The sequence below is a fragment of the Drosophila eugracilis genome, unplaced genomic scaffold (assembly GCF_018153835.1).
Source record: "Drosophila eugracilis isolate 14026-0451.02 unplaced genomic scaffold, ASM1815383v1 contig_1765, whole genome shotgun sequence".
NCBI lineage: Eukaryota > Metazoa > Arthropoda > Insecta > Diptera > Drosophilidae > Drosophila > Drosophila eugracilis.
The window spans coordinates 2,691,328-2,711,344 of NW_024572605.1; the positions used below are offsets into that span (position 1 = coordinate 2,691,328).

At 43.6% G+C, this 20,017-nt stretch overlaps 1 protein-coding gene across 1 annotated transcript; it reads left to right on the forward strand.

Moving 5' to 3' along the window:
• Window positions 1-249: 249 nt before the first annotated feature.
• Window positions 250-19,587, forward strand: LOC108109274 (homeobox protein orthopedia). Its single transcript, XM_017217765.2, has 9 exons — window positions 250-900; window positions 1,304-1,594; window positions 6,918-7,210; window positions 7,801-7,956; window positions 16,449-16,653; window positions 16,768-16,893; window positions 17,801-17,967; window positions 18,271-18,339; window positions 18,402-19,587. Exons 2-9 carry the CDS (start codon window positions 1,564-1,566, stop codon window positions 18,618-18,620), a joined length of 1,266 nt encoding a protein of 421 aa, XP_017073254.1. The 5' UTR covers window positions 250-900; window positions 1,304-1,563; the 3' UTR covers window positions 18,621-19,587.
• The last annotated feature ends 430 nt before the right edge of the window (window positions 19,588-20,017 follow it).

Sequence of the window (20,017 nt, forward strand, 5' to 3'; positions counted from 1 at the left end):
CCTGGAAAGCAAGATGGCAGTGGGCCTAGGTAGTTGTCTCTTTCCCGTAACCATCGCGGTCTTTGTACACTTTTTTCCTTTTGTGATTTTTGCAAATCAATGCGGGAGATAAACCCGCAGGCAGAGATAACGCTCGACTTACCCGTCAATTGGGCGAGGGGGTGGCGATTGAATCCGGCGCCAGTGCGCAGTCGTTGTTGTCGAAGCTATCAGGTCCCGGAGTCAATTCGCTTTGATTTTTTCGCACTGCCCTCAAATGCAAGCCAGTCCGCCTAGGCAGCGCTACGTTTCCGGCGTACCGCTCCGTTCCGATACGATCCCATTCGATTCGATTCGCACCGATTCGAACCGATCCGTTTCCGTTTCAGTTTCCGGCAAGTCAGTGCTAAAAAGCCGTCGCAACACAGAGACTCCGTCAAACCAAATTGATCAAACTGAGAATAACTAATAAATAATACAGTGAAAATGTGCCAACTATTAATTAAACAGTAAAAACAAGGACGAGCGACCACACCCGGAGGTGTGAGGAAAGCCGTGTCCTTCGACGGACAGTGTCCGGCTGTCAGTTGGTCAAACAGTTCATCAATAAACGATTCGACGACTTCCGTTTCATTGCGTGTCCTTTACCTGTGTGGCATGTCTGTGCACGTCTGCGTGTCTGTGTGTGTGTGCTGGCTGTGCGTGTGAGTGTGCTAGCTGAGGAAACTTTGCAACTTCCGGCCAAGTGACTTCGATTTAATTTCTTTGGCTTTTTTATGGTCAAGGCATTTAATTAATTTTACTATGGCAATTTGATCGTCTGCTGGCCTGAACTCTGACCCCTAACCCCTAAAAGTGTGGCACACACAAAACAAGGAGGCGGCAAAAAGGAACATCCGAAGGAGGAGGAGGAGTAGCCAGGTGAGTCCTTGGCCAAATGAGCAATAAAAGTCAATGCTAATACCCACACAATCGAACTTTGGCAGAAGTTTCTGCGGTTAAGGAAAGTGAAACGGATTTAGTTTTCAAGTAAAACGCACATTTCTAGAATTAGCCGAACAACTGGATATCTGACAAGGGTCAAAGTTTAAGAAAAGGATAAGGGAAATATGCACATGTTAAAATAAATTAGTATTCTTAAAAGTGTTGCTGATTAGACATCATCAAACATTGAAACATAATAGTTAATCAGTAAGAAGACTATCTTTCTTTCGTAAAAGAACAAAACTCTTTAGTTGCCAGTTTAGTTGGACCAAAACTAAAACTTACCATAAAAGAGTAAGAAAAACTAATCAGTTACTTTGATTTTCCCGTTTACTTTCAGCCACACCCATTTCCACCGAACAATTGAGATGTAATTTACACCGCAGGTGAACTTGAACTTCAACGTTCTGTGATAGACGAGTATACGAGCAGCCAATCCCCATTGGGATTCTGCCCCCCAAAAACCAAAACCGATTCTCGGATTCAATCAAATTGAATCCCGAATCAGAAAGCGAATCGAAGGTGATCTTAACTCTTGGATCGGCTTTTAGAAACAGCGACAAACTGTCGACTCTGTCGATACGCAACTTCTCGGCAAACATGCTGAACAATCTTGGGGCCAATGTGCTGGGTAAGTTTTCATTCATTCCCCCCCTCTCAAGATGCAGAGGGGGCTGCGTATAATATTGTAATTAAGATCGGCAAGTGAATTGCGCTAATATATAATAATGTGTGTATTAATCCATCCAATCCGGCTGGCTGGCCATAATTAAACTAATTTCTTGAGCACACCTACAAGCCCGGGGGTAGTTAGTCGTACTTCCGATCTTCCGATTGCCATCTCCGATGTCTGCTAAATGGCCTATAATTGAGGCGTCTAACCAGATGGCGCCAGGTGTCGCGTGCATTTAGCAATAATTAAGTTGTATATTTAACTAACTCGACAAACCTTCTCCCATTTCCATTTCCCAGTGGTGTGTGGGTGTGTGCATGTTAATTGATATAATTGCTCTTTTAAATATGCCGCAAATTGTGAATTACATTCGCACATGGCCCGGCGCACGCACATAATTATCAAACTGTACTCGTATCGGCATATTAATATATTAATAAATCCGAATAAATAACTGTATGTATATGTGCTGGCGAGTAAATTATTTTTACCACACTGTTGATCAATGGTTCAAGCACTTTCAATTTTGGCAATCAATTTGTTGTTAGCCTGCCCAACACTACCACCAATTGCAGTTTGCTGCTCGCTGTAAATGCAACTGCAGGCTCCAATTGCAGGCGTGGACAATGAGTTATGGGTCGCGTTTTTATTCAATTTTTATTGCCAGGCATCCTTGCAACCTTCGAAGCGTTGCAATTAATTACTTTTATTAATTTATTGCCATTTTTCACGCGCCAATTGTCCTTGCTTGGCCCGTACGCGGCGTATGCGTAATCTCCATAGTTGCTGCCAAAGATGGGTGTTTAATTGAAAGCAATCGAGCGGGCTACAGTACACACCTAGTCACACCTATCAAATGGCCATCTATCTGTTAAAAGTTTTGACTATCCAAGTTGGCTTTTAAAGTTTACGCCGCACTTTAAGTTATGTTTCCCATTTTCAGGGCATGGAAAACTATAAATTTCAATGACTCGCAGTGCGGAATCCTTTGGCCAAATCCTGCCTGCAGTGCCGGAGTCTGCCATAATAAATTTCGTAAACCTTTTTCCGAGTTCCGCACAACAAACGGAGGCCCTGCGAAAAGCCGAAAAACATTTGCATACTGGGTGCGTAGTGAAAGGGAGGGGAGGAGAAAGTGGGAATACGGGGAGCCCCACCGTACAATTAAGAGCAATTTGCATGCAAAAGAAATGGCAGAACTTTCCCGTATCCCGTATTGTCTACCCTGCTAATACTTAATTTGCATGCAGCGAAAGAAACTTGAATGGCATTCGTTTTCGTTTTATTCCATTTTCGTTGGAAGGTTTTTCGTGAGCCTCGCATTAATTAAATTAATTTCATGATTGCATTTGTAATTTGCACAGACCCGCTCTGCTCCGCTCTTCTTTACCACCTCCCTCGAATCACAACCCCTTCAGTCAGCCCCTCGAAATAGCTGCGTGTGCTTCGCTTTGTGCGTTCGGCATTTTTGCGGTGGCCTCCGCTAGTGAAATATGTGTGTTTAACCCCGCTGAACCCCTCTGAACCCCACTGAACTTAACCCCCTACTGCCCAACTGGCAACCGTATTGCATTGAAATGTTTTGCGGTTGCTGCGGATTCTGTTCCCAGTTGCGGTTAGTTGTTGGAGCAGCCTAGATTCCATCCCATGCCATAGTATACCATCCAACTGATCCGCATCTGTGTTGTAGTCGTTGGCCTAGAGCATAGTGCCTGCAGCCTATGTCCTGCTAAAAACCGCACAATTTCCAAATTTCAATAATTATGCACATTGCACATGCAACTGACGGCGATTCTGGGTGCAAGTCCTATCTCCACTCCAGCCTCCGGAATGGTCCATTCCAGAACCATTCCTGCCAGGTCCAGGTCCAGGTCCATATATTTTGCGGGAGAAATCGCGTCGTTCGCTCCCAAAAACAGGCAAACTGATTTGCGCAAATTGTGCAAATTGCTTGCGCGATAAATTCATGTTTGCCAATTTTAATTAATTAATCGCTTTGTGCGGTTTTCATTTCGTTTCGTTTCGTTTCGCTCCTCTTTCTGGCCAGACCAACTAAAATGTCCGCTCCAGGCCAGATGTAAATGTATCTGAGTATCTGTATCTCTGTGTGTGCGGCTCTGCTGCAATGTTTACAGTTTCGTATTAACATTATCGCTATTTTGCCCGCTTTTGGCAAATGGAGAGCCAACTAAATTACGATGATAGATTACAAAATTACGTCCTATTAGCACGCGTCGCACTGATTTGGGAACATGAATAGGTTTTTAAGTCAATTTTGTGGTTGACATATAGTTTTTGAAACCTTTTAGTTGGCTTTCTTATAAGTGATGGCAAAATAAGAAGAACCTATCTATGAAACTGAAAAGCAAGTTATTAACTTATCTTTAAAAGAAAAGAAGGTATTCGATCTATTAAGTTGAGTTCAGAATGTGAAAGCGAAGTCTCATGATATATACTGCATATTGAGTGATATTCAAATCATATATCAAATGAAAATCCGGCTTGGCTATCTTAAAGTAAACTTTCCAAGCAAGTAGTAGCAGTGTAAATAAAAAGCCAAGCCACTGCTACAATAACTGAACTTGAGTTGGACAAGACTTTAGCCCTGAATGTGGCTACTGCGTCATCTTGATCTGCATACACGATGAACAGTTAGGGCTGCTTCTTTTTAATATTTATGTGTTACAACTGTAAAAGGCAAGGTGAAAAAATCAAAGTTAGACCAACTAACTAACTAACTAGCTGGCCTGGGCGAGTGGAGGGGCTTGGGTGCCAGTCGGCAGTCGGCAAAGTGCGATTTCGAGAAGTGGCGCTATTTTATGGCTCCCAAACGTGGCCCAAACACTCTCCACACACACACACATACATTGTAATATACATATATATATGTATTCGTGTATTTGAAATTCGATTTGAGAAAACAGAAGGAAGCGGGAACAGTTGGATGTTAAAAGTCGCACTTCTTTGGAGCAACGGACCAACGGCGATGGCGATGTATCTACGAGCATCTTCTCCCGGTCGCAGATACATGTTTGAGATGTTGCCATCGAGCGTGAATTTTCAGCCGGAGAGCTGCGGGATGGGATAGCGTGTAGTATCGATGGAGATATCGCACCTAACACCGCGCCTTAAATTTACTAATCACGAGCAGAGTTTGTACGAAAGAGTTCGAACGAGATGAACCAGCACTTCGTCTCAGCTGTGCGTGCTGCGTAATGCCCTAAAAATATGTCAGTGAGGTGGCAGATATGGCTTTGGCTATGGCTACTTTCATCTCCGCTACAGCTTGCCACAGTTGCATAGTATCTCAGTCGGATTGGAAACTCTTTTGGTGGTATGGTGAATGGTAATGGGCTCCAAGGAGGAGGCGAGCGGGTGTGGTCCCGATTGGGGACGTCACCATCTGAAAATCGCTAATGAACAGTAGCCGCACTGGGTGTATGTGTAAAAATTAGCACTTTCCGGGCAGCGTTTTAAAATGCAACAACAATGAAAGCCTACTTCAGGGAATGTCGCTTGTTCGAACTCTATATCTTTTATTTGTTGATATTTATATTTATGGTTTTATGTGGCGTCTCTCGGCGACCTGAACTCGTTCACCTGTTGGCCGCGGGAGTTTTGAAATACTTTCGTATACTAAATCCATCGCTCCGGATTTCTGACGTCCGCGAGCCTTGTGATGTATGCCGAAATTTTAACAAGTCCATCTCGAAAACAATAAAAATCATTGAGAGCCGCCATTCCCGCCACCGCCCAACATCAAAGTCGGCAATCGAGAGTGTTGTCTACCTAAGATGAAATTGAAATGGATTGCAACTGGCGTTTTGGACTGGGGGAGGAGGAACAGGTTTCCGCTTAGTCAGGATTTGCATTTTGGACTCACTTTCAGTGGAAATTGCACAAGACCAGGGTCCGGGGTAAGCTTGCCAAGTTGCCAATTGCCGCCTACACCTTCACTTTAGGCCCAATGGAATGGACATCGCATCATAACAACACCGAGGGGCTTCGTCCCCCAAAGGTTACAAGTCGGGGACGAGAGTTCGCATCAACTGGCGATGAGTAAATGTTTGACTTGTAGCAACAGTTGAGCCCGGGCAACAAAGGGAGTCGGGTAGAAAGAGTTGAGCCGGAGTCTCTCTCGCACGTACATGTTAAAAATTCCAGGCGTACGATGAAGATGACTCTCCCGTGAATCCCGGACCCCTGACCCCCTCCTCCTTCCCACTGCCAATCCCATCCAGCGATATACATACGTACAAATAAAATGGAAATGAAATAAAAATACGTTACGTAGTCAAGTGAGGTCTGAAGGTAGGAAACGGAAAAAAAGGGGTTAGCACTTGGCGGCTCTCTCTTTCTGAGATTTTGTATCTGTATCTGTCTCTGTAGCTCAACCTATGGATATATCTCAACTTCTGGCGTCTATATGCGTGTGTGTGTGTGTGTCTCGCACCTCAGTTTGCTGTTGCTCGGGCCGCTCTTCTTGGCTCTCTCTCTCTCTCACGTTCGTTACTGTTTTTGGCATCTTTTACCTTCTGAATGACAGGTTGTTGAAAAATTCAATTTATCCGATCGCCGCAGTTCGTTCCGAGCAATCCTCAAGTTCGTTAGCCCACCGGTCTAAAAAATCGCGCAGCCATCGAGAAACTAACTTAATTAGAGGACAAGCGTTTTCCGATTGAGCGGAACAAGTGAATAGCGGCTCGGGTTGTAATTAATTTAGAGATTCAACAAACATTTCCACAAAATATTTGCCAACTTCACGTGCGTGCGTGTATCTAAGCTATGGACTTGAGCTTCTATTTGTGAATTAATCGTGGAGAATTACTTATTTTACAATAATAAACCAATCAGAAATCAGTTTGATTTCTACATTACGTGGGTTGCTCTGAACGCCTTGCGCTGTATGACAAATCTGCTTAAAGAGAATGCATTCACAGATTGAGCTTTCCATTTGATGAATATTTAGGTATGTACCAGAAGTATAACACAGCTCAAGCTGAGGTATAATACGCCAGCTGATATATAATAAATAAAAAATAGTTCGGGCTTCATACCAACACTAAGTAAGACATTGTTCTCTGCAGTAATAGAAATCAATGTGTGAAACTCAGAGACTAGATTACTTTTGAAAATATTTGCCCAAGCCCATTGTGATGGATATACAAAGTAACTGATTTGTGTGATTTATAATAATCCCAAAGGAAGTTTATTTAATAAACTTAATATTTTTTCTGCTTAAATAGTTTTTACAACAAAAATCTCACAATCCTCCTTTCAGGCCCCAAGGATTGTGATCTGCCTAAGGCCGCATTAACAGCGCTGCACGCGGGAGTCAATAGTTTTGGCCAACTGCCGGTTGGCCCTAACTTGGCCGATCTAGGCGGCGGAGCAGGCGGTGGATCCTCTGGCGGAGTGCCTGTGGGCGGCGGTGTGGCACGCCTTCACATTTCCGGTGGACTGTGCGACAATTCCAATGCGTTGAACAGCGGAAACGGAAACAGCGGCAACGGAAACGGCAGCAACAACAACGGCAACAGCAACAACAACAGCAACATGCAGCAACAGGATCAGGTGAGCAGGCCAGCGCTATTTAGAGAGAGAAAGAGAGAGAGAGAGAGAGAGAGAGAGTGTCCTAGTGACAGGAGAGAGAGAGAGAGAGATATAGCGCCTAGTTGATACGAAACTTTTTTAATAATCCATGTTCTTTTCGATGTTTATTTTTTCCTTCAAATTCTACTCTGCTATGCCAAAAATCCAAAATCAAATACAAACCAATTCGATCCGAAATTCGATCCGAAACGAAAATGCCAATGAAAATCTGTTTCCAAAAACGTGAATGTGTGTGTTCTGAATTGTGTAATGAACCTAATTAAATGTGCCATGAATCATATTCGTATCTTATGAATCATATCCGTAAACTATAAACAAAAGTAAGTGTACTTTGATTTCCATACTTAGAACCGTAGAACTCCTATCCTAGTCTAACTATCACTTCTGTAGATCGTAATCTGTAAACTGTAAACTGTAAACCGTAATCCGTACACCCTAACGTAGTGCGTAGCTTGCATTCCTAGTCTGGTAGTTCGTCAGTGTTCTAAGAACCATTCGCCCAGGTCATTCCGCTCATTGTCCTTTCCCCTTTGGCCGTATCTATCTTCCAGCACCTGGACAAAAACAAGCAGAAGCGACACCGAACCCGCTTCACACCTGCCCAGCTGAACGAGCTGGAGCGCTGCTTCTCGAAGACCCACTATCCGGACATCTTCATGCGCGAGGAGATCGCCATGCGGATCGGCCTCACCGAGTCCCGCGTTCAGGTGAGTTTACTCTATATATCGACTATAATACGGCAGGAAAATGGGTTTAAGGTGGCTAACTCTTCTTAGGAATCATTTAAAATTCTTTTGGAAAAGAACTCCTAACAAAAACCTTATCTTTTCTAAGCAAGTTTTTCTTCCTCTGTATGCTAACTTTGCGTGGTTTGTCAGTGGTCGGAGCTGTCGAAATTTCGGTCTCAGTTCGTTTTAGGAGCGACATGACATTTCACTTGTGTTGCACACAACCGCAACGGACGTTTGGATTTTGGGATTTTGGTTTTCGGGCTGCAGTCAAAAACGAAAAGTTCGGGGGTATCTCTTAGCCAGGGCAGCTTGCAACAGTTTACGAGGCTCGGGGCTGAAAGTCGCCGCCGAACGCCATTTAAGCGCCCAAAATTATACTTTATTAAAGCACATAAAGTCACATTTAGTCGGGCATTCAGCCACACCCACACACATACAGGCTCTCCCCAGGATGCTCTTCCTTTTCCCCAGCAAAGTTGTGCCACACACACTCATACATACACACAATGGGCATTATCCTTTTGTGGCTGGCACAGCTCCCCTGTGCTGCTGCCATTATCCTTGTCTCTCTTTCGCCACCGGATCCCCAGCTCCGCGGAGGTCCTTTTTGCATGCGGGCGAGCTTTGTTTATGCGACAATCGAATTTACTGCTTCATTAAATTTGTGTTTAAGCTTCCGCTTCCGCTTTCACTGCTTGCTCTTGGCTCTCCTGGTCTCTGGCTCTTTTGCCGAGACTGCCGTTCTCTGCTCAGTGCAAAAATGTGCGAGAATCGTTCTGCGGTGGAAATGAATGCCAAAAACTTTGGGCCAACTACTGCTCCAGCTAAAACAATTAGCCATGAGTGAGCAACTCAGGCGACGACACCTTCATGATGATCCTGCCCCCAGTCCCACAAGCCACAGCCCACCGCCGGATGTGTCCTACTTTGATAAATTGTTTTAATAATTGCGTATCAGTGTTGCCCGTTAATGCTTTTTTCCAACCACTTCCCCAGCCACCAAGATCCGGTTGTCCAAAAGGACAATGCAATCACCTGCCAGGGGGTAAAGTCTGCAAGGGATGGAGTCTGGAGCCTGGAGGATTTGGTTAGAACTGCCGTCGGCTTTTATATAGCTCTCTGTTTTTGTTTTTTTTTTTTTTTGTTGTTGCTGCTACTCTCCTGGCCATGATGTTGTAGTCCTGCTGTTTTAATGCTTGATTTTGCGTTGTCGTTGCGGCTTAGAGGATGTCAGGCCGTTGGATTAGTTTTGGGATTGCTGTTTAATAAAATTAGCATATAAATTAAGTTCGCAGTCGAAGGCGAAATAAAACATTTAGAGCATCGAAAATTTCACACTTTCACGGATATGAGGTCGGACCTTCATTCGATATGCACACACACGTCTGGCCCTAAATCAATCTACAAGGATTTGCAGCTAATGACGGCATAAAGACAGCCGACTCCGGCCCCCGACCCTTGCAGATAGCCCCGAAAATCAAGTCAAAGTTGAGGAAAATTCCGGGGAAGTTGGTGGGGTTGAGCAGGATTTCGGCCAGGCAGGTGCATAAGTTATGAGGCTCACGTAGTGCCGACTAGCTGAGCGGGAAATTTCCCCACATACTCACACACGCGTGTGTGTTAGCCATAAAGGAGCATCATTTATGGTAAATATAATTTAATAAAAATAAAAGTCACAGTTAAGGAGACGCTTCTCCCCCATCACGCTTTTCCTAATCGGATTTTCCCCGTTTTTTGGGTAAATTAGAATAGCCAAAGCCAGCGGGAGGCACCCCGACAATTGTTAATTTGTGTTTTCACACCGCCCCAAATCAGTGGGCGGCATTTGTGCAATTTGCAAAGGACAATCTGTTTGTCACACGTGACATCTCGGCGGGGGGCTGCATTTTTGGGGGTGACCAAGAAGATGGCCCACCAAATTGACTTATCATGATCTGACATTGTCAACAGCACGGCTTCGGCTTTGTCTGGGTTGTTGCAACATTTATTGGTTTGTTTATTAAATTGTTGCAACGGGGCGGGGAAGGTCGAGCGGCGTCCCAGCACGTGGCTGTGTGTGCCAGTGCACTAAATGAATTTCTCACATGATTAATTTGCCTGACAACCTGGCCAGTTCTCAGGAACCCAGTACTGAGGAGCGAAGGTCTGAAAGGAGTCAGCAAGTAATCATTTACCTGGCAACCATTTTATAGCAATATCTGAGGTATTATGCTCCTTCATGACAAATATAATTTAAGTTATATTTTACTTTCACATTCCTTTTGGAAACAAATGATTTTTGGGCCTTGATTTATATCTGTTAACAACCCGCATTACTACTGAGTTGTGAAATTATTAAAACTGGTAACAGACTTCACATCATAACAGCAAACATTACTTAAAGATTATGTACTTTCTTCTCCGTTTGCCATCTAAAACAAAGTTAAACTAACTTTGGTAAGCAACCTCGACGATTTGTGACTCAGCAAGAGTAGGGAATATCGATTGGTCTAAGCCACAGGCGAAGTGAAAGAGTGACCATTCCCGTCCGAAAGGAACTCATCGGCCTTCCCACTGCGAGCTTTGATAATTTATTGCCTCGACTTCAGACAGAACTAATTTATTTGCTGAGCCGCTTAATGCTCCTCTAATAATAGTCCCCCCGCCTGACAGAGATTCTGAAGGGGATGGGTTGTGGATTCCAGCTAGACCTATGTGACTCCCAGCCAATATGCGAATATTTCGCGAAAATTAGACGAAATATTCTCATAAAAAGTGAGCATCTTTATTAAAAGCCAGGTGAGGAGAGAAGGCAAGGGATCAGGGGTCAAGGAGCCGGGAGCCAGGAGCCGGGGACATTGTTACGAGTACTTGCCAGCGAAGCACTCGAAGTCGGGCCAAAGGCGACTGGGTCGCGTCTGATATAACCATGGCATCGCAAATTTTAATTAAACTTTAATTGAAATACCAAAAACGAAAATATGCAACCAGCAGAACAAAAAAAAACGAGAGGTGGTACTGGATCGAGTTGGGGTAGCCAAGCGAAATAAGTGGGTGGGCTAAATTTAGCGAAAGCTTTAAAAATGGAAAAAACAAGTGGAGACTCTGGTAGGGAGCTGGGAATGGAGGGCGGGTTCTCCATAAAATGCACATAAAGAGCATCAAGGAAATCTGGCACGCATTCTGTTTATGGCATATGAAGCAATTCCGAAAGCAATTTCGTTGATACTTTTCATTGAAATGTTTGTGTGAAAATGGCGTGCCAAAGTGCCGGACGGACTTTGCTGGATGGGGGCCATGGGTGGGTGGGAGCTGTGTATATCTGGGATAAGCTGCTCCAAATGCTGCTGCCATTGATAGAATGACAAGAGTCCCCACGACCCAAAAATCCAAAGGGGGAAAAAAAAGGCTGAAAAACTTTGTGAAGATGGAACAAAGCGAATCCGAGGGGAGCATCCTGGAGCTGCGCATGCTCCACGAATGCAGCGAAACATTTTCGGGGGTTGCATTGGCCACCATCCCCCGAACCCCGAACCCCGAACCCCAATCCCGGAGCCCTCAACCCCGTATCCTGAACTCAGAACTCAGGAAAAGAGGCTGCTGTAGTTGCCCCGGCAACCTACAAAATGAATGGCCGAAATGAAAAACACAAGTCCCAAAAATCTGAAAAAATATCCAAAACTATTTCATAAATCAGCGAAGTTAGAACTGGGCCCGGCCACCCCCGAAAGGAGCCCAAGGAATCGCTTTGATGATGTCTATCAAAGGACACATTTTCCCGAAAGAGACGGCTAGAGTGGGCTGCGGGAGTGTGGGAGAGAGACGGCCATAGTGGACTCGGTCTCGGCGGGTTGGAGCTCCAGTCTCTGGGGGAGTTGGAGGTGGATGGGGGGCTTGGTGGGTTGGCTTTCTGGGCAAGTCGCGGCAAGTGTTGTTGGGGCTGACTCGTAAAGCAGGATTTAAAGGATAACATAAAATAAATCGACTGGCATTTGTGTGTGTGTGTGGGTGTGATTGTGTGTGTGTGTGCAGGAGAGGGGGTAAGGGCCAGAAGTCGAGACGGCATTTTATGAATTTATACGCATTTTTTATATGCTCAGGAATGAAAAGATATTGGCCGAAAAGCGATTTCCATAAACCACTCAGAGCCGGCAGTCATAGTCGCAGGATATGAAGGCGGGGATAGGGCCAATAATGATAATAAAAAGATGCTCGAGCTGAAGATGAAGACCAAGGAAAACAAGGACGACATCAAAGGCCGGCAGCCAGGGGACAGTTTGGTGTGGACTTTGTTGAGTGGCCATTTTATATTTCGGTTGCCTGGCAGCCTCAAGGGGGGAGCACAACCTCCGTCGGAGTGGATTGGAGTGGTGGAGTGGGTTCAAGGAAAAGCAATATCCTGGCCAATTGATTTTTGATTATGCCCCAACAAGAACAACAACAAGAGCAGGCCAATAACCAATCGACAATCTGGAATCTGGAATCTGCAATCGGCCGGATCAGGACCAGCAAAAATTGTCAACGCAAACGAGCCGAAAAATATTATTGCACTTTCTGGCTTTTGCCAATCAAGCGTTTATTAAGAGATGCTCTCCATTCTGCCCTCTTCCACCTGCTCGGTACTGCAACTATCCCCGCAAATAATATTTGCATTGGGGCTAATCGAATTTTGATTGCATTTCTGTGCAGCCGAGTCGCGAGGACTCTTTCCCATCTCTGATTGATAATTTTGAAATTGGCTTTTGAAGTGCGGCTTCCAATGGCAAAGTGCATTTCTATGTTGCTTATAGAACAGATATACAGTTTTCCTGACACATGCAAATCATGGAAAAACAGAAAAATCCCAACTGCAAGTCGATGTTGTTATCCTTACAGCTGTTTAATCAGCCATTAGGCATAATGTGCAATTAATGTTGCATAACGAACCGAGCAGATATCGTAAACAAGCCGGGAATGGAATGAGGGGATCATCATCGGGCAGGTCGCATATATATGGCAGACCATTAAGGCACGGAACTGCAATCATAAGTTGCGGGGAGAGGATGACGGCGACACAATAAACAGGTTCATAATAAAAAGCTGTTGGTCCTTTGACACCCACCCCATCATAATAGGATATATATACAGCCACCCCGGAAGGGGATAGCACCATCCACCAGCCCATAAAATCAAAGCAAATCACTTGTTATCCCATTTCCAGCCGCAGTTCCCATTCCCCTGGCCGTGTAATTTGGCCGATACTTAATTTCTGACTTCTGCTTCCATTTGCTCGCCCCTCGTGAGCATTTTTGGATTTCTGGATATTTGGGTTCTGACTCCTGGCTTCTGGGTGCTAATATCTGCGGCCTGCCACAAGAAATTGCTTTTTCATGAACTTGACTCATTTATTATTTGCAACAGTGTTGCCCTCATATATCTCCCTCCCTTCCCATTGTTTGCCTGCCTTTTTCCGGTGGTGTCTCTTCTGGCTTTGTGGCTGCTTTTTGTTTGTGTCGGTCGTGAAGTGAAAATTAAAAGTCCAAACATGAAAATGCTTTTGTATGGAACATATGGCTGAAATTTTTTGTGGACCACCAACTTGTTTTGATTTCTACTTTTTTGTGTGTCTGTGTAGTGCAGTTTGCTGATTGAAAGTTCTTCTCAGCCATGAAAGTTTTGCGAGAAAAATATAACTTTATAATTGTATTTGCTTACCTTTACTTACTGACTAGTGTTATCTTTGTTATTTTAAATGAATTAAATATATACAATGAGGTTACCTTGTTAAGTTTCTGAATAAAAAAAAATTAAACGAGAAAGATTTTGAATGAATATTGTTCCTGGAAACCTAATCACCATTTTAGTGACTGAGTAATTCTTACATAAATCATTAAAGAACTTTAAAAAGGACATCACATAGTCACATTGTCATTACTAAATATATAATTTTTCTTTGATTAGATTTTGATTAACTAGGAATAAGATTTTCGGTCAATTTCCATCAAGGCTGGCTCTGTTCACTAGCTATCTAACATAACCCAGAATATTCCTTAACAATACCCTCCTTAAAAGCCGTAAAAAAGGCGTATGATTTGACTTTTGCTTGGTAGTCAGCCACTCAGCAGCTGATAATTTATGCATAAGGGTGAAGCTTAAAAAATTACCGTTAGACACACAATTTAACGCGACATAAGGAGCTATTTTTTATGTTTTGTTTGGGTTCACGCTTCCAAATTGAGAAGGAGCAGGAGGGAAAACAAATCAAAATACATACATATCAAATGGGATTGCCTGTGGGTGCACACCCTCAAATATTCAAAATACATACGTACACTTTTCCAGGCAGACATAAAAAATAAATGTTTTGTTTAACCGACATTTTAACGCCTATTTACGTGCCGTGCACGTCATGCACGTTATGCCAATTTAATGGCTGCCAGCCTTAGACCAAAAAAGCAGGCAATGACTTTTGGCTTTCTCTTCCTCTTGCCCCTCCTTTCCGGTACTTCTTCTTCTTCTGATTATTTCCGTTCGCATTCTTCGTGTGGGTGTTTGAGTTTGTTTGCGAGTAGGGAAATGCCCTCACACGAATGTGGTTAGCAAAATAAAACAGCAAGCTAAATTTAATTTACCGAACTCAATAAGCCAGAAGGAGATGGCAACAAGGATACAGCCAGGCAGAGGCAGGGAAAGAGTGAAAGAGAGAGGGCGAGAGCAGAACAGAGGCCAGACAGTCAGACATTGTCTTAAATTATTAAATTAAAAGTTAATGAATAGAGCGACGCATAAGCACGTAAAAAACATAAACAAGTCAAGGTCGCCGACACAGCCCAACCCCCTGGAATACAACCATACAATATATATATAAACACACCCCGTCATCTCACCCTTCCTTCCTTCAACCATTATCCCTTGCACAATCTGGCACATTAGCGTCCCTGGTGTAACATCCAGAAAACCACTGATATTCCAACCTGAGCAACCTGAGCGATAGTTCCAGTTCTGTGGGTGCACAAGGAGAAAAAGGATTTAGTTTCTTTTAATCTCAGATATAAGTAATTTGAAAGTATGATCTTAATTCGGAGCTAGTTGAACCATCAAAAGATTTTAGTCTAAAGACTGAGAGACCCCTATCTAATGTCCTTTCAGTTTCTTCATAAATAAAGTTAGAAAATCAGATATTCAACAATTTTAAATAATATCTTTAAGTGTATATTTCGAAAACAAAGCGCTCTTAGTGCTGCACTCTTATTTTTGAATTTAGATCGATTTTTTCTCTGCCCGAGTTGGTTGAGTTCTGGCTCCGTCTGCCAATGTCCGACATATGACAAACCCACTGGGGACCATCAGGCCATCAGAAGGCCTTACAAGCAAAGTTACTTTGCTCGAAACTTGCCATTTTTCTTTCTGGCTCTTCCACCATTGCCATTGCCCCCCTTTTCCCGCTTTTGGCCCGCTCTTTTGGCCGTATTCCTTTGCCATTAGTCTGGCGCACTCAGACAGAAACAGTCGACGCCGACAGTCGGTGACAGCTCAAGATTTGCCACGAAATGCTGGGATTTATAAATACTATATAGCTGTATGTATGTATATATGAGAGTGGGTGGGTGGGTTGGCTGTATGTATGGGTATAACGGTTAAGTTGTCAACCCGACTGCGGGTGATGTGGATGCGAAGGCCTGATGGCCTGGCAAAATCGTTTCCATGTCACTAGTCATTCACCAGCTGGCACTTTATTTTCATTTTTTGTAGCACCGCTTGAAGAAGGCAACGGAAAAAATGTTAAAAATGCTAAAAGGAAAGTTAGAGCTGAGGATGCCGTGCAATCTGCAATCTGCTGCCATTGAATACTTCCTGCCCCTAAATGTAGGCAACCCTTTTTCGCCCCCACCCCATGAGGTTACCTATACTAGTGTGTGAGTGGAAGTGGGGAAGTGGGGGAGTGGAGATGTGAGGAGTGCTTGTGTGCTGCCTTGTAAATGTCAAAACCTCAACGTGTCTACCTTGTTCGGCTCCGCTGTTCTTATGCATATGGAAATGCCAATTTGAAGCGAACACATCCGACACGGGCCTCGACCTCTCCGGCCCTAAGACAAAAGCGTATCGAAGGTCCAGCCAGGACTCGCTGGCCAAAGATGCCAAATTGACCGGAAAGCGGGTGGGGTGGGAATCTACCCATATATAGGCTGAGGAATTTACATATCGAATTTATGCGCATGTAAAACTGTTTCTGTTTCTGCGAGAGTGTGTATCCTTGTGTCGAGACATGTTTTGACTGTCACGGCGGTAATTGATCTCGATTAAGACCGTGTTCGTAGGAGGCAACTACTTCGGAAGAAGGCCGAAGGGTTGGGTGGGAGTTGGCCAACATGGAGCCGAAATACATACAATTTCATGTCTGTCACAGGTTCAAGAGTTAAGCTGAGAAATCTTTAAATTTTTATTAAATTACAAAAAAAAAAGATATAAATACCCAGTTCTTAATATCTTTTTAATCAATCTCCCTACAGGTGTGGTTCCAAAACCGCCGGGCCAAGTGGAAGAAGCGCAAGAAGACCACCAACGTATTCCGCACACCGGGCGCCCTGCTGCCCTCTCATGGACTTCCCCCCTTTGGGGCTAATATCACCAATATTGCCATGGGCGATGGCCTCTGTGGCACGGGAATGTTTGGTGGAGATCGCTGGAGCGTAGGAGTTAACCCGATGACGGCAGGTGAGTGATCCCTCAGACCCTTTTAATTGCTCTTCCAAACTAACTCTCCTATCTCGTACTATTTCCTTACTAACTGCTGCTTTTTTGGATTGGGAAAATGGAATTTGTCTGCAGGCTTTGGCCAGCTGAATCAGTCGTCGCCACTCTCGTCCTCGCTGAACAGCGGCCTAAACTCGGGCATTAACATGGGTTCCGCCTTGGGAGCGGGCAGTTATCAGCACTACGGCCTGAATGCTCTGGGTAGGTTGTAGGATTTGTGTCAGGTCCACTAGAGAAACCTCTACCAAGATCACATGCCCGGAAATTTTCCATCTTCATGCGGCTGACAAAGGCCAAGCGTTGACACTTTTTTGCCTGAAATGTTTTTATTTTTGGGGCTTTGTTCGGTGGTCTGTTTGCTTCTGGGTATTTATTTGCTTAGCCATCGATACCATCCAGTTCCAGTTTCCAGTTCCAGTTCTGCCGACAATTGACCAAACACGACGCAGAGTCCGCGTCTCTCATTTCTTTGAACTCATAACACTTTTTCGGTAGCCCCAAAACATATGCATGCGTATGGGTTGTATCGCATCGTATCATTTATAATGCCCCGGGCTGCCTGTTTGTTCGATCAATTAACAGGCAGTCGTTTAATTTTCAGGAATACCCAAAGGCATTTTTTCATCTTCTTTATTTGGTTTCGTATAGTTGTGCTAATTGACATTTTGGAGACATGTTCATGTCGATTTTTTATTTTTCGGCTCTTGCTACCGTCAGCAAAGTTTTCATTGTTACACTTTTTGTCGAGGATTTTTAATTTTTTGTGCCCTGCCCTGCTTGCACATATCACTGGGTGACATCACATAGCCATGAAAAAGTTGTTACATATCACAAGATATAAGTCTTATGGGCTTGTCTGGTTTATCAATCATATTTACAATTTGAATTAAATTGGAAATATGTTCTTTAAGAGCTAAGCACTATATATTGTAACTTCTCATGGTATCCTCGAACTGAATGATGTGAAAAAAAAGCATTGCATTTCGATTTCCTTACACAAGTTTTTAGTTTCCACACCAAAAAAGAAGAGTTTTATTAACATAATAATTTCATTCCTACCTGAGCAGAGTCAAAGTCAGCTTAATAATTATTTGCCTCATTTCTGCAGGCGACTCCATGATGTACCAGCACAGTGTGGGCGGGGTCAGTTGTGGGCCGAGTGGTTCGCCGAGCGCCACCACCCCGCCGAACATGAACAGCTGCTCGTCGGTGACCCCGCCGCCACTTTCCGCGCAGCCGAACTCCAGCCAGAACGAGCTCAATGGCGAGCCCATGGTGAGTCCTCTACAATTTTAAGAATTTAAAATAAATTTACTAAATGTAAACATTGTTATATAAATAAATATTTAAGCAACTAAACTAAGTTAAAATAAATTTTGTTTAAATAACAATCTGATTTGTATAATGTTAAAACTCAACATATGTTAAAGCCCTTTAAGAAACGTAGAAAACTTAATCTTAAACTTATTATGTTAAAGACTATGCCTTTTAACATCAAATTTTACTAAACATAAATAAATCTCTGTTAATTAACAGCCGCTGCACCAGCAACAACAACAACAGACTCACCAACAGCAGCAATCTCACCAACAACAGCAGCAGCAAACTCACCAGCAGCAGCAGCAACAAGCTCACCAACAGCAGCAGGTAAGTCACCACGGCTTATGTCTCGGCTAAAGCTTTACTTACCTTTTGCTGACCGAACACAGATGGCGCCACCAACTCCCACACAGCAACAACAAGAGGCAGGACTACCGCTCTGCCACCAGTCCATGCAGTCACCAACGGATGGCGCCACCGATGACGACGTGTGGCGAGGACACAGCATCGCAGCGCTGCGGCGGCGGGCATCGGAACTAAACGCCATTCCCTCCTACCTGCACCCACACCACCCACACAACTACGAGCACCAGAACTCGGTCTACTGAAATTTGTTGAAAAGCTTCGAAAGCTTTTCGGATTACGGGTTCACCAACTGCGGAGCTCCCGACATGAACTAGGATGTGGTGGATCGGTGCAGGAACGGCCGTTGCAGATTCAAATGGCGGCTAACTGCGAGGGCGAAGGAAGCGTTATAAGATAACCAAAACCTAGGCTTAGGGCATTGTACAATTTATGTGTTTGCATTATTTGTTTCATGATTTATCAGATTAAACTTAAACTTAAAAGACTATAATGAATGTAAACCATGTATACGAGAAACGAAGCTTGAGAAGGCACTAACGATTTATTCGAAACTAGGTCCTAAGCCAACTATGAAACTATTCCCGCATGAATATGTAGACATTAGATGTAACATTTGCCGTATACGAAAACTGTATAAACTAGATCGCCAGAGGGGATATGGCCAACCGTATCCCTGAGGTGTCACAATAATTTTTGGCAAGACGATTCCACGGAGTCAGCGCTTAGTTCGTACATAAGCATAATTATGCCTAGGAGTGTATGTAAGTAGATCTATTCTCAGTGTAAGTGTTGTTGTTTTTGTGTATAGGCAGTATACTTCCGTTCCGTTGCTATCTCTCGATCTAGCCATACGATACAACCCATAGAATATATCAAACGAGCAGCCCCCGCCCCCACTATAGCAAACTGACACTGGCGCAGCTCAAGTCTCAACCTAAAACCGTTTCAGAGTGCACGCATCCGATGGATTACTTTTACGATTACCAATTACAAATTATGCAAAAACAAATACAAATACAAATACAAATACAAATACAACTACAAATACAAATACCATTATATATACATGCATACGATTATGGCATACTTGTAATAGACTTTCTTGTATCGTTTAAGCCTAAATTTAAATCCAACTAAACAAAAAACGAAACCCAATTACTATGTATGTAATTATGCGTATTATTAAATAGTAAACTAAATTAAAAACTGAACGTGATTTGCATACCACTCTAGCATGGAGGTCTAATAAAAACCAGTTCATTAAGTGGCTAGCTGCGTGCTCGGACTGAGTGGATAATTGATATCAGATGACTGCGGACCAAAAAAGTGTTCCTTGACAGTTATGGAGAACTTCCCTGTTATGTTCGTACAACACCAGATAAGTTTATAAACTTTAGGCAGTACTCACATTTGAAAGTACTTTGGTAGTCCGCGTCTTCCAATTTGCCATCCCATCTTTGGCCCATCTTGATTGTGCTTACCAAATACCTATAGTATATTCCATAAATGTTGAGAGGACGAGTGTGAGGCTTGCATACTTTTTCATAACTCAAGACTTGTCCGACGAGTGGCCATTTCCCACAATTCGTGCCCCTTTGCTCCCTGAACTCCTTGCAGATGCAATTACAATAATTGAATG